Source organism: Pygocentrus nattereri, chromosome 24 (genome assembly GCF_015220715.1).
Source record: "Pygocentrus nattereri isolate fPygNat1 chromosome 24, fPygNat1.pri, whole genome shotgun sequence".
NCBI lineage: Eukaryota > Metazoa > Chordata > Actinopteri > Characiformes > Serrasalmidae > Pygocentrus > Pygocentrus nattereri.
The window spans coordinates 389,267-402,436 of NC_051234.1; the positions used below are offsets into that span (position 1 = coordinate 389,267).

The 13,170-nt window shown below is 41.3% G+C and overlaps 1 protein-coding gene across 1 annotated transcript; it reads left to right on the forward strand.

Moving 5' to 3' along the window:
* Positions 1–424: 424 nt before the first annotated feature.
* LOC108442750 (free fatty acid receptor 2-like) lies at positions 425–1,508 on the forward strand. The gene has a single exon (XM_017722934.1). It carries the CDS (start codon positions 425–427, stop codon positions 1,352–1,354), a length of 930 nt encoding a protein of 309 aa, XP_017578423.1. The 3' UTR covers positions 1,355–1,508.
* The last annotated feature ends 11,662 nt before the right edge of the window (positions 1,509–13,170 follow it).

Consider the following 13,170-nt stretch of genomic DNA (forward strand, 5'->3'; position numbering starts at 1 on the left):
GAACCTGAATTTGGGGAGAAGTTTTAACAAGACCTCAAACATGCAGCCAAAACAACTCAAGATTGGTTTCTAAAAAAAGGCGAAGTTGCTCGCATGGCTTAACTAATCTCCCGATTTTAACCACTTAAAAAATGTGTGAAAGGTTTAGAAATTGCAAGTCCATCCTAGGGACCTTCACAACCCTGGCGCCAAAGTTAAACCCCAATTACTTCTTTCTGTCTCAAAGCTGTGACTGTAAACACATGGTTTCCCAAAAAGTACTAATATTATTTATTTGTGGGGTCTGAATACTTTTTCCCTATCAATTTAGTTTTCAAAACATACATAAACACTGAAACATTTATAAGATTGAATTTTTTTTTACTTAAATGTGACGTAGTTAAAATTTCCATCTCTCTGCAGATTTCACACTGACCACAGCACCATGCATTGGAAGAGGGAAATGAGTGACCTGGTCCTGGCAGTGTACAGTATCACGCTGATCATGGGCCTTCCTGCTAATCTGCTGGCCTTCTACACCTTTGTCCAAAAAGTGAGGCGGAACGCCAAACCCATTGATGTGCTCCTGCTCAGTCTCAACATCTCAGACCTGGTCTTCCTCTTCTTCCTCCCCTTCCGCATGAAAGAAGCGGTTGACATGAAATGGAATTTCAGCTACTTCTTTTGTGCAATGTCAACGTTCATCTTCTTCACTGCCATTTACAACAACACCTTTCTCTTGACGGCTATCAGTGTGGAGCGTTACCTCGGAGTGGCCTTCCCTATTTGGTACAAAATCAAGCGGCATCCTTGCAATGCTGTGATGGCTAGCGTCATTTTCTTGGTGTTATCAATGGGACATTGCAGTATTATCTTCATCGTGCAATACCGGATCCCCACCAACACCACCACTCAACTTGTACAAAACGCTTGTTATGCAGAGTTCAGTAACGAACAATTGAAAGTCCTCATGCCTGTCCGTCTGGAGCTGTTTGTGCTTTTTTTCTGCATCCCTTTCATCATCTGCTGCTTCTGCTACATCAACTTCATCCTCATCCTTTCCCGACTGCCCAACGTCAATCCCAAGAAGCGTTTTAGGGCGATTGGGCTCGCTCTTGCTACTCTCCTCATCTTCACCATCTGCTTCATGCCCTACAGCGTGTCCCACGTGGTGGGTTATATTGAGTGGCACAGTCCCCACTGGAGAGAGTATGCACTGCTCACAAGCACCTTTAACGCCAGCCTGGATCCCTTCATCTTCTATTTTTCCTCTTCAGCACTTCGAGAGACACTAAAACTCTGCACACGAGGACTCCTAAAAAGATTGTCCTGCTATCCCAAAGCACTATACAGTCACAACTCAACTGACCAATAAATTTTGGAGTTCCAATTCTATTTAAGAGCTCCACAGTGTCCGGCAAAATTCCTGGTTGGCACGTACCCATCCCCTGGGACTCGATGAGAGCCAGCAGGAAAGTGGAGCTCAGATGAAACCCCCTGAAGACAGTGGGGAGAGGATGAAATCCACAAGGGAGTGGGGGAAGGTGTGCAAGTCCTGAGCCCCGCCTCCTGGGCACTGCCTCTGGTCCCTGGCTGGTCAGCTGTTAAATAAGAGGCAAATTAAAGAGCTCAGGCCCTGCCAGCTTGTGTGGCTGTCATCAGAGCCCAGGGGACAAGCGCAAACCACACTCTGTTTTCTACAAAACAATAACAAAAACTTGGTTGTTAATGGCTTTTAACAGCTCCTTTGTCATTTGTTTGGTTCAAAATAACCACTATTATACAATAAATCAATGCTTCATTACCAGAATTTGCAGTGATGAGGTGATGCATAAATCTGCAACAGACCAGAGTTGCTGAGGGGAAATCTCCAGAGGTGCTGATACTATGTCAAAAGGGGACGGTCAAGAGTGGTGAAGGTCTATCTCTGCACATGCTTGTTTATATACCTGTTTGAAGGTTAAACCGTTAGCCTTGCATGCACAATGAGCAGAATAGAGAACATCCGTCCATTTTCCAAGCCGCTTCTCTGTCAGGGTCGTGGGGGGGTGGCTGGAGCCTATCCCAGCGGTCATTGAGCGGAAGGCAGGATACACCCTGGACAGGTCGCCAGTCCATCTCAGGGCATAATAGAGAACATATTTCTGATAATATATTTTTAGGTCATATAATATTTTAAGATGAACTCAAATTTCAGGGTTAGGGTTATAATTATATAACAATTATAATTATATAACAATCTCCAGCAAATCCTATCTTCTGTCTGGGTCTTCAGGCTTCTGAATGGCTGGTTCATGATTAGTTTGATTGTAAACATTTGTTTGTTTTCTTTCCTGTTCAAGGTTTTCATAGAAGTCTGCCAACACCAGAGTTCAAAGGCAGTGAAGACCACAGCCTGGACAGTTCTGACTTTTGTAGAAACAAAACGTTGCATTTAAAGATCTATTCAAGCTTCCTTCCTCCTTGTTCTGCTGAGCGTCGAATTTCTTGAGTGCTGTATCCCCTGTTGTCATAAATTTATCAGAGAAGGCAAAAGTTGTCCATCATATCCACATCGTCTCCATCAATGGTAAAGTTAGGGTTAGGGTTTCTTGTCGTCATAACCTTAGTCTTCTTCGTGTTGAGCTCCATCTTTTCACTGAGTTCTTTAACCTTCCTTATAAGGGCCTTCAGGCCTTCCATATTGTCTGCTATGGGTGTTGCATCATTCACATATTGAAGGTTATTGACATTTTTTCCCACCAATTCCAAAGCCTTGATCTTCTTCCTCCAGTCCTGCTTCTCTCATTGTGTTCTGCAAACAGGTTTAACAGGTGTAGTGATAGTGGGCAGCCTTGCCTAACTCCTTTGCCAATCTGGAACCAGGCCAATTGTCTATTTTCTGTTCTGACCTCAGCTTGTTGATCGGCTTGTGTATTCATATTTATGGACTCCCAGCTATTACTACTACTAATATTACTGCTATTAATATTAGTAGTATAATAACTCTGTAGGTAGTCTGACCAGAGGAGGACGGGTCCCCCCTGGTGAGCCTGGTTCCTCCCAAGGTTTCTTCCTCAGCTCTGAGGGAGGTTCTCCTTGCTACTGTTGCCCCCCGGCCTGCCCACCAGGGGGCTTTACATTCATGTTAAAACTCTGTCTTTACTGGAATTCTGTGAAGCTGCTTTGTGACATCAGTTGTAAGAAATTTTGGAGGAATTTGAAGATTTGTCACATTCACAGCCAAATATTTCTGTGAGCCACCTCTTCAATTGTCCTTAAGAATAACTACTGTTTAGAAGAAACAACACTGATTGTGTTTACATGCAATAAACTACAATAAACTAAACATACAATAAACTGATCATAATCAGATTTATGATCTGATTATTCAAATGGTCTTATAAACAGCATACTCTGATTCCTTAGATTGGAGTAAGGTCTAGAAATCCAATTAAGAAATCCATTAAAGAGAGCTGGATTTTAGCTTAGTAATCAGTTTTCTCAGTGCTTGTAAACTCTTAATCTGATTTCTTTCACTTTTCTCAGGAGCATTGGCGCAAGATAGCAGCAAAATGCTTTTGGAGCGATGCTAAAATCAACTACTTGCTTGATAAAATAAAGGATTTAAATATTCTCCACCTTCTAGATGATGTATGCTCTTATTTTCAGGAAAAGTGGCATGACGTAAAAAAACCTTGAAGTTTAAGATTTAAGATTTCTTTTACATCACATGTTCTTCTGTGAGTTTATTGGCTGGTTGCAAAGCAAAAACCTGATTACAGCCTGACTCATGCAGACCCAGTGTTTCCCTATCATCTGATTACTTAGGTGCAAATGCTTTGATCAGATCACTGACAGCATCTGGTTTTCTGCAGTTATGAGATTATTAAGTGCATTAAGTGCAAATCCACACACAGTCACACATGTTCCTGCAGAAAAGAATGATAGTTTCTATCCTTAAAATGACTTAATGAGTTAATTGGAGTAATTTACTTAAAACTGTAGTATTTTAGCAGTTGTACCATTTATCAGTGTGCTGATGTGCAAGTTAGTTCACACTGCCAAATATGAAGATATGAAGATTACATTAGTGTTTTTAGGTTGCTGACAATAACAGTGTAAGTACATGTGGTACACCAGGATATTAATTCACTGAGGTTATTAATAATGATGGAGAGTATAACCTAAATTATTTCAACACATTTAGCTGTTGGAATACACTACATCATTTGGTAGGTAACCATGCAAGACTCAGCTTATGAGTATTTATTTTAAGACGCCATAGTTACTAAAGTCATTTTCTACTCAGTAGATATTGATCAGTTAATATTGAACTACTACAGTCATTAGTTCACTATGACCTGAGTAGCGTTAATGCTGGTCTAGTCTAGTTCCTGAACAATTACTTATTACTTCTTCTTCAAATTTTCCTGTTCCACCTTAAATGGTGCCTGACGTGCCAGACTGTAACTAGTGTACCATTTAAGGTGGAACAGGACAATTCAACTGAGAAGTTGGTGAACGAGAAACGGACTTCAGCTTCACAACCTTTTCGTGTTTGACGAGTAACATCCGCTCAGTCTTTGTCCTGGTCTTTCTCTGTCCTAGTTTCCCATTGCTCTGTGTTTCTGTATATCTGCCATGTGTTTTCTTGTGACGTGCTTTTGTTGTCATGTTGACTTCTCCCCTGTCCTGCCCTGTCTTCACCTGTTCTTTGCCCTCTCATTGGTTTCAGGTGTTTCTAATCTTCTGTTTGCCTTTGTTTGCTCAGTCCCTTCGTCTTTCATTGTCTATATACCCTGTTGCTCTTTTTTGTTTAGTTCTGTTTTACTGTGTTTTGCTTTGTCTTGTCATGGATGTATCTGTTCCACTGACCTCTGCCACTTTAATTTTGGACTTGAAAATTGAATCTCACTTCAATAAAAGCAACTCGCACTTGCATCTTACCTCAATGCCTCCTGAAGATTATAAATGCAAAGCCTGTTCTTCTCCAAATGATCAATCTTCATCTAAAATCTTTTTCTTTGCCTTTCATGACTTACTAGTGAGTCCAGCACGCTGCGCGCCAACCTTCAGGATCAGAGGTTGGTGAATTAGCAGTTATACATCAACACCAGCATTTGTTAAATCTGTGCTAGAACTAACGATCAGCAGACCTTTATTTTACTACAAAGGAGGATGATTTACTGCTTCCCTGCAAATGTAATTCTGATGTGGAGCCACAACTGGGCAGTGAAAGAGCGGCATGTTGCCAACCCCTGGCCTAGTGTCAGGACTTAGAGCGATCCAGCCTCCGCCCCAAGTCCGAACGTGTCACGTTACAACTAATTAATTCTAAATTTAGTTTTAGTTCTACATTTATTCTGCTCTCTCATGCAAAACGCGATGAAATTACCCCCCCCCCCCCGTTACCTCCGCATATCATTTTGCATCCTAACTCTGCAATTCTCTTGGACACCCTGCTTCCAATCATACATGACATATTTTGGCTGTTCAAATCTGTTCCATCCTCTCGAGGCCCTTTAACTCCTGATTTATTAACAGCCTGTTAAAACCGTTTCTGCCGGTTCTTAGCTTCTGCAGTTCTCTTTGGAGGTTCGTCCTTGATCCCAAAGCTTCTGAATTTTCAGGGACTTTCCACAGCTAAAACCCTTAACATACAAGGCCTATCCTTAGTGAGAGAATTAGAATGCTTGTATTAATCAGCTTTGTCAAATATAATTTGTTTAATAATCAAGTTAGTAATTAAAACAGAAACTTTTATATTTCCACACCAGGTCTCCTGACCTGACTTCAAGTGAAAAGTGTATAGTGAACCATGCACAATGCTGCAAAAGCTAACTATGTATTACGCTATTGGTTTTAGAGCTGTAATTATCTAAAATGGCTTTACAGCAAAGTAATTAATCTGTTATTAATTTGTGGTGTCTGAACATTTTTCTCCTATCACTATTTTTATTTTTGTTTATGTTTATGCGCATACTTTTTCTTTATAAAAAAAAGTCGAAAGACATTGTCAGACAAAAGTATCTGAAACCTTGTTTCCTACCGCTGTTGTAATAATCAGGGAGAGGCAGGATGTATTTGCAAGAGAGTTTTATTGTGGGGAATCCATGAAAATGAGAGGTAACATTCCTAAGAACATACATTCATGATAAATCCATGCTGGAAGGCCCAGTGTATATATGTTGAAGTACACCCCTTACCTTCATGAACTTTAAGGTGACTTATTGTGGCAATGGGAAAATTAAGGTTTTACTTACCGGGGAATCCAGGTGAGGTGGGATCCAGGTTGCAGGTACCTGTAAAAAAGAAAACAATGTTAAATGATGCTAGCATACAGCTTCTATTACATGTTGAGTGTGCATATGTATATATGATAAGAAATGGCCAGATTTGTATGAAATATATATGTGTACTGTTTGTTTTCTTGTCACCCCTAGATCTGAACAGTGGTATGACCCAGATCCAATGTAGGAAGAGCTACCAGTTTAAGAGGGAAAGGGGACAAAGTTAGTTCCAGAGAACGTTTAGAGATGAGAATGTCTGCCTTGCAGTCTGCAATGTCTTCCAGGGTTCTCAAACGCTAGAGGGCGCTCCCGAACTACTCTAAAGTAAGTGTGTTAAGATGGAGCAATTGAGCAAAATCATAGTTTTTATATGCTGAAACATTTTTAAGATAAAAGAATACATTCATATCCTGAACAGCACAGAACATTTAAACAACGCTGTTATATTTTTTGAGATTTTAAACTTGAGGAGATTAAAACAGCAGCTCATGTACAAGCAGCACTCAGTAGCAGTAATGCCTGCGTTCTACTGCCAAAAACCTGTTTGCTGTAGAAAAACTGAATCATACAGGTAAATCTGCTTTTTTAGTGAAATACATCTTCTACTTTCTAAAATTAATGGAAAGTGATTAGAAACTATTTTAACTTCTCATTTTTAGCTGTTTAGCTCCATTCAGCCTCACTCATTGAGGACTTACTCATGAATGAATGAAGTCTTTATTGTCACATAGTCACCAAAGTAACCAGCGAAATTTTGATCAACCCGTCCGAGCACATACAATATGACAAGTGGGGAGACAGGACAGGAAGACAGGAACAGGAACTCATGGGCGCCCTCTGCTGTTTTACAGTCATGTTTTCGATATAATGGGGGAAACCGGAAGTGGCCAGACTCCTAATAAACCATCTCTGTTAGTTCCTTTGTGATTTAAGAAGGTCTGTTTGGCTTTGCAGCTTCATATCTAATTGAGCAGAATTACGCTACTTCTGTATGGAGAAATGATTCTGACCGAGGGGTCAGTGGAGTCATTTACATACAGCTTTGGTTATTAGTATAAATATTCTTGCGTGTGTAGTTTCAATACATGTTAGAGCACTGGAAAATGGAGACCTGATGTCTAAGTGTAGTGAATTAGGAGCATCTGGGCTACTCACCCACCACAACACTATCTATAGTGTTGACCACACTTCTCACAACCTAGTGATATGAATCGTGTGATGGGTGAAGCTGGGAGAAGCATTGCATAGCCATGTGTGGCACTCTGGAAACCCAACATGGGAGGATTTGACCACTGTATTTATAGTGTTGCTGTGACTGGCAGCTTTTATTCCTGCTACATGGATTTGGACCAAATCAATCAAGGAAATGCTAATGTGCCAGCTGATATCATATGTCACGTCTCTATTTTTACATATCTTTCTAAATTCCCCTTGAAGACTCCTTGTGTAACATGATACTCCTTTGTTTCATATCAAAATGCACGTTCAATCTTTATCATTGCTTTCCAAAACATGGCCGAGCAGCTGCATCCAAGCTTTACATCACCAAGGTCCAAACTGTACTTTACTCACAGCTACACACAAGTGTTTTTCTGAGGTGGAACAAAACTTGATCCATGATAATTTAACACAGCTAATCCATGTCACTTTAAAAGCTGGATGTGAAAGAATTCCTTGTTCATTTTCGATTCTTGCGGCGGCGCTCCAGGTGGCCGCCTGTGCCAGTAGCTCCGTGTCTGCGTTCTCTATTTTTTTTGTAAATAGTTTCTTTTTTACCCACTTTCTTTCTTTTCTGGATATTGAGGCGGGGTCTAAAGTTGTTACTCAACTTTTTAAAACTCTATTTGACTTTTCAATGAATAATTTAATGGAACTTTCAGACTATGACTACACCGCCCACCCTCGCTTTGCCTACACGAGGAATCAGCTTTGTTTACATCGCAGTGGCTGGTGGTTCCAGCGGAGCTGAGACGTCCTTACCGGGGCTGCAGAGCGGGAGAGAAACAGTGGGAAAAGAATTGAAGAAAAAAACCAAATCTCCTCTTAATATTTATGGGGATCGTATGGTCACTGGCCAACAAAATGGATGAACTGTCTGCTCTAACATGGACACAACAGGAATACCGGGAATGCAGCATTCTGTGCTTCACTGAGTCACGGCTGAGCTCATGTTTCCCTGACTCCCATGTTCAGCTGAATGGTTTTACTACTGTGAGGGCAACAGAGACCATAAGCACACTGGTAAGATGAAGGGAGGAGGGCTGGCTGTGTTCCCGTCACATGACGGTTAAAGAAGTAATCTGTAAGCCGGACATTGAACTGTGTGTTGTAGCTATGCGTCCGTATTATTTCCCACGTGAGTTCTCCCACGCCAGTGTGCTGTGTCCGTCCCACCTTCTGCTAACGCGGACGCCGCGTGTGACGTCATCCACTCGACCATTGCGAGGGTGCAAACCAGAGCCCCAGTGAATTCATCGCAGTGTCTGGAGACTTCAACCATGTTGCCCTCTCATCATGTCTGCCCACTTTCAGCCAGTTTGTGGACTGCAGTATGAGAGAGAACAAGACTCTGGACCTGCTGTATGCCAATGTCAAGGAAGCATATAAATCCACAGCTCTCCGTCCACTGGGCCGTTCAGACCATAACCTGGTTCACCTCAACTGGTATAAACCCCAGGTTCAGAGACAGGCAGTGAAGGACAGTGAAGAAGTGGACACCTGAGGCTGTCGAATCACCGAGGGGCTGTCTGGAGGCTACACAATGGGATGTCCTGTTTGAACCACATGGTGAGGACATTGATGCAGTAACATTATGCATCACTGACTACATCAATTTCTGTGTGGAATCTGTCGTACCCTCCAAGACTGTCCGATGCTTCCCGAACAACATACCCTTAACACTTAAAGTCTCTGTTGAACCAGAAGAAAAGAGCATTGATGGCAGGAACTGAAGAGGGTACACAAGGAGCTTAAAAACTCATTTAAAAAGGCCAAAGAGGGGAACAAGTCCAAGCTGGAAAACAAACCAGTTCTCTGTGCGGTTTGACAGCAGCTCTTCTACTCCATTGTATCCGTCTCCTACGCAGATTAACACTCCTACACAACTACACCATGAGCCATCCACAGCCTCGCCTTCACCCACCACAGTCATTCACACCTCTGACCATCAGCAACCACTGTCTGCCATGGACACCTCTCACCCTCTCCCCACAACTGGAACGTGCAGTGATGATTCATTCACTGCTACTCAGGTGAAGGTTGAACTTAAAACTTTGGAGGTTGTGGCAGAACAGAGGATGCTCAACAAGCTGCTAGAGATCCTGGACAACACCTCACGCCGTCTGCATGCTACACTGGATGAACGGAGAAGCTCCTTCAGTGGCGTCTGTTACAGCTGTGCTGTGTTAAAGAGCCGTGTGAGATCTTTCTGACCCACTGATATTCAGCTCTATAACGAGTCTCCTTACTGCAGAGATGGTACTGATCTCCTGCTGTCTGAACTGAGCTGAACCACATCACCGTATCTCCTCTCTGATTAATACACACCGTGCGGTCTATCACTATCACTATTACTGCACTGCCACGTTCCCTATGCACTTTACGCTGTAATACTGATGCAGCTCAGAGTTAGTGATGTCTATAATCTGTACTGTTACACTCCCTCACACCGCTCAGGGCCTGCTGTCTGTAAATACAGCGAATCTCATACGCCATGTAAACATGTAAACAGATACTTTTATATTTGATTTTATTTCTCTTGTGCTTAAACTTCTGTCTAGATTTATTTCCATTTTTCTACATAGTTTATGTGCAATTATATGTCCTGCTACTGAAACACTGCAATGACACCTATCTATCTATCTATCTATCTGTCTGTCTGTCTGTCTGTCTGTCTGTCTATCTATCTATCTATCTATCTATCTATCTATCTATCTATCTATCTATCTATCTCTCTCTCTCTCTCTCTGTCTGCCTGTCTGTCTGTCTGTCTGTCTGTCTGTCTGTCTGTCTATGCTACCCATTTACACAGAGAAATGCTTAATTTTGGATTATTATGGTCAGTATCAGTATCAGCAAGCACTGAAAAACATACGTGCACTCAGTCTTAAAAGAGTGATATTGATGCATCCACAGGAAAACAGTGTGTGATTTGAGAAACTTGTTTCTTTAGCTAGACTGTGGAAGACCAGAGACACAGCAGCAGAGGTGCTATAGAAGGGCGGAACTTTAGTATGAGTGTTAAAATGGCCAGAAACCTGGTCACTAGTCACAAGGTCCTTATCCGAAATAGGACTCTGCAGTAACAAAAATAATGTGACCATAAGTCTGTATTTAAATGTGGAGGTTTAAGAATAAACACCGCAAAACTTTGCAAACTTGGAAGATGCACTGACCACATAGCCAAGGCCTAATGTATGTAATGCACGTACATATTTCACAAAGTCATCTTCACAACTTCAGACTCTGCTGTTCTAATTATATTCTCAGTCAAATCCGGTTCTCTAACACCTCTTCACCAGGCAGCTAACCACCCACAGCTTTTATGGCCTTATTAGGACATGCTGTATCATTAGCATTTTCCACTAGCCAATCATCTTATTAACAAAGTCCTGTAGCAATAAAATTACCATAAACAGCCGTTGTATTTTTGTAATGAATTCTACATAAAATGCAGCACTGTGATTTGCATGTACACGAGCTGGTTAACACAAGTGAACAGAAAACAATTAAAAGGCTTTCAGCACATTAACATAGTCTGACAAGGAAAAGGGGAACCTAGACTTTTTTCCTTCATGAACACTTGCATATATGTCACTGCAGCATTAGTAAAAGCGTGAGTGTGATCACATCTAAGCCAGTAGCATCCAGACTGGCTATAGGTAAGAACATCTTCACTTCTACATCTGCAATTGTCAAAGATCTACTGCACAAACAATTGATTGCTTGATTTAAATGTATTATTAATGTCATGCTAAGATCTTTTATGCAGAACAATCCATTTTAGAACAGAATCACAGAATATATTTCAGTTGTGTTCATACACACATATATACTTGAGATTTGTTTAGTTTTAATTATGCATGAAGTAGATGCTGAAGAATTCATTTAATATGTACATGCAACTGTTTGAGTGTAGTAAAGCTGGCAATCGTAAGGCACAACGGACGCACATGAAAGTAGGTCACTGTGTCAAATCTAGCCTATTTATACAAATGCTGCAATGTGGCAAAATGATTGATGCAGCTTCCTTATCAAACACTGAGAAACAAGCCAACCAAACAAATTAATAACAAAAACACATTTTAACAGGAAATTTAATTTAGCCATGTCATCCATGAGTTTTGGCACATCTGAGTACATATTTCTACACTATTTGGTAATAATTATCTCTTCTTTGGTATCTTAGCTCACTGTTGTTTGTTTTCTCAGCTGGTGAACCGATGCACATTAAAACCGCCTCCTTTTGTCTACATGCGTTGTCCATTTTATCAGCTCCACTTGCCATATAGGTGCAGTTGGTGGTATAATTACAGGCTTTAGTCCATCTTTAGCCTGTGTTAGTCTTGTTTCTTCATTTTGTTAGTCTTGTTTCACCTTGTTCTTCAGTGGTCAGGTTGTTGGTCTACTTTGTAGATGTAAAGTCAGAGACTCATCTGTTGCTGCACAATCCGCCTTCTAGTCCTTCCTCAGAGTCTATGGGACGCTGTTGGCTGGATATCTTTGGTTGGTGGACTAATCTCAGTCCAGCGTTGTCAGGACTAGAGGATGAACAACACAAACTGTGCAGCAACACATTGACACACCACTACCCTGTCGGTGTTACTGCAGCGCTGAGAATGACCCACAACCCAAATAATATGCTTGGTGGGGATCCTCTGGTCATGACCACAGAAGAACAGGGTGAAAGGCAGAGAAACAGATGGACTACAGTCTGTAACCGTAGAACTACAGAGTGCAGCTATACAGTAAGTGGAGCTGATTAAACGAGGAAGTGGTGGAAGTTTAAATTGAACTAATGTCTTTCCACTGTATGAGACTCATTTACAGTCAGCAAACCAGGGTTGCACCACTTGAGCTGGGGGCTGATGGTTTAGGGTTAGGGTTAGGGTTAGGGTTAGGGTAGTCCACTGGTCAGGTATTTGGCAGGAATACTGTTGCTGTTACATTTTACTACGATGACAAAAAAAATCTTTAACATTTTTTTTCAGTAGCTATGTTCACGCCGATCCCTGAACTACACTCCTCACATTATCCTACACACTTAAAAAGCTCTTCTTCAAGGTTGTGTTCTTGTTATGATGTCAAGTAATGATAGAATAATATAATAATATTGTAATTGTAATACAACCCCAATTCCAGTGAAGTTGGGACGTTGTGTAAAACATAAATAAAAACAGAAAACGATGATTTGCAAATCCTTTTCAACCTACATTCAACTGAATCCACTACAAAGACGAGATATTTAATGTTCAAACAGATAAACTTTATTGTTTTTTGCAAATATTCACTCATTTTGAATTTGATGCCTGCAACACGTTCCAAAGAAGTTGGGACAGGGGCAACAAAAGACTGGGAAAGTTGAGGAATGCTCAAAAACACCTGTTTGGAACGTTCCACAGGTGAACAGGTTAACTGGAAACAGGTGAGTGTCATGATTGGGTATAAAGGGAGCGTCCCTGAAAGGCTCAGTCGCTCACAAGCAAGGACGGGCGAGGTTCACCACTTAGTGAACAACTGCGTGAGCAAATAGTCCAACAGTTTAAGATCAACGTTTCTCAACGTGCAACTGCAGGAATTTAGGGATTTCATCATCTAGAGTCCATAATATCATCAGAAGATTCAGAGAATCTGGAGAAATCTCTGCAGGTAAGAGGCAAGGCAGAAAACCAACACTGAATGCCCGTGACCTTCGACCCCT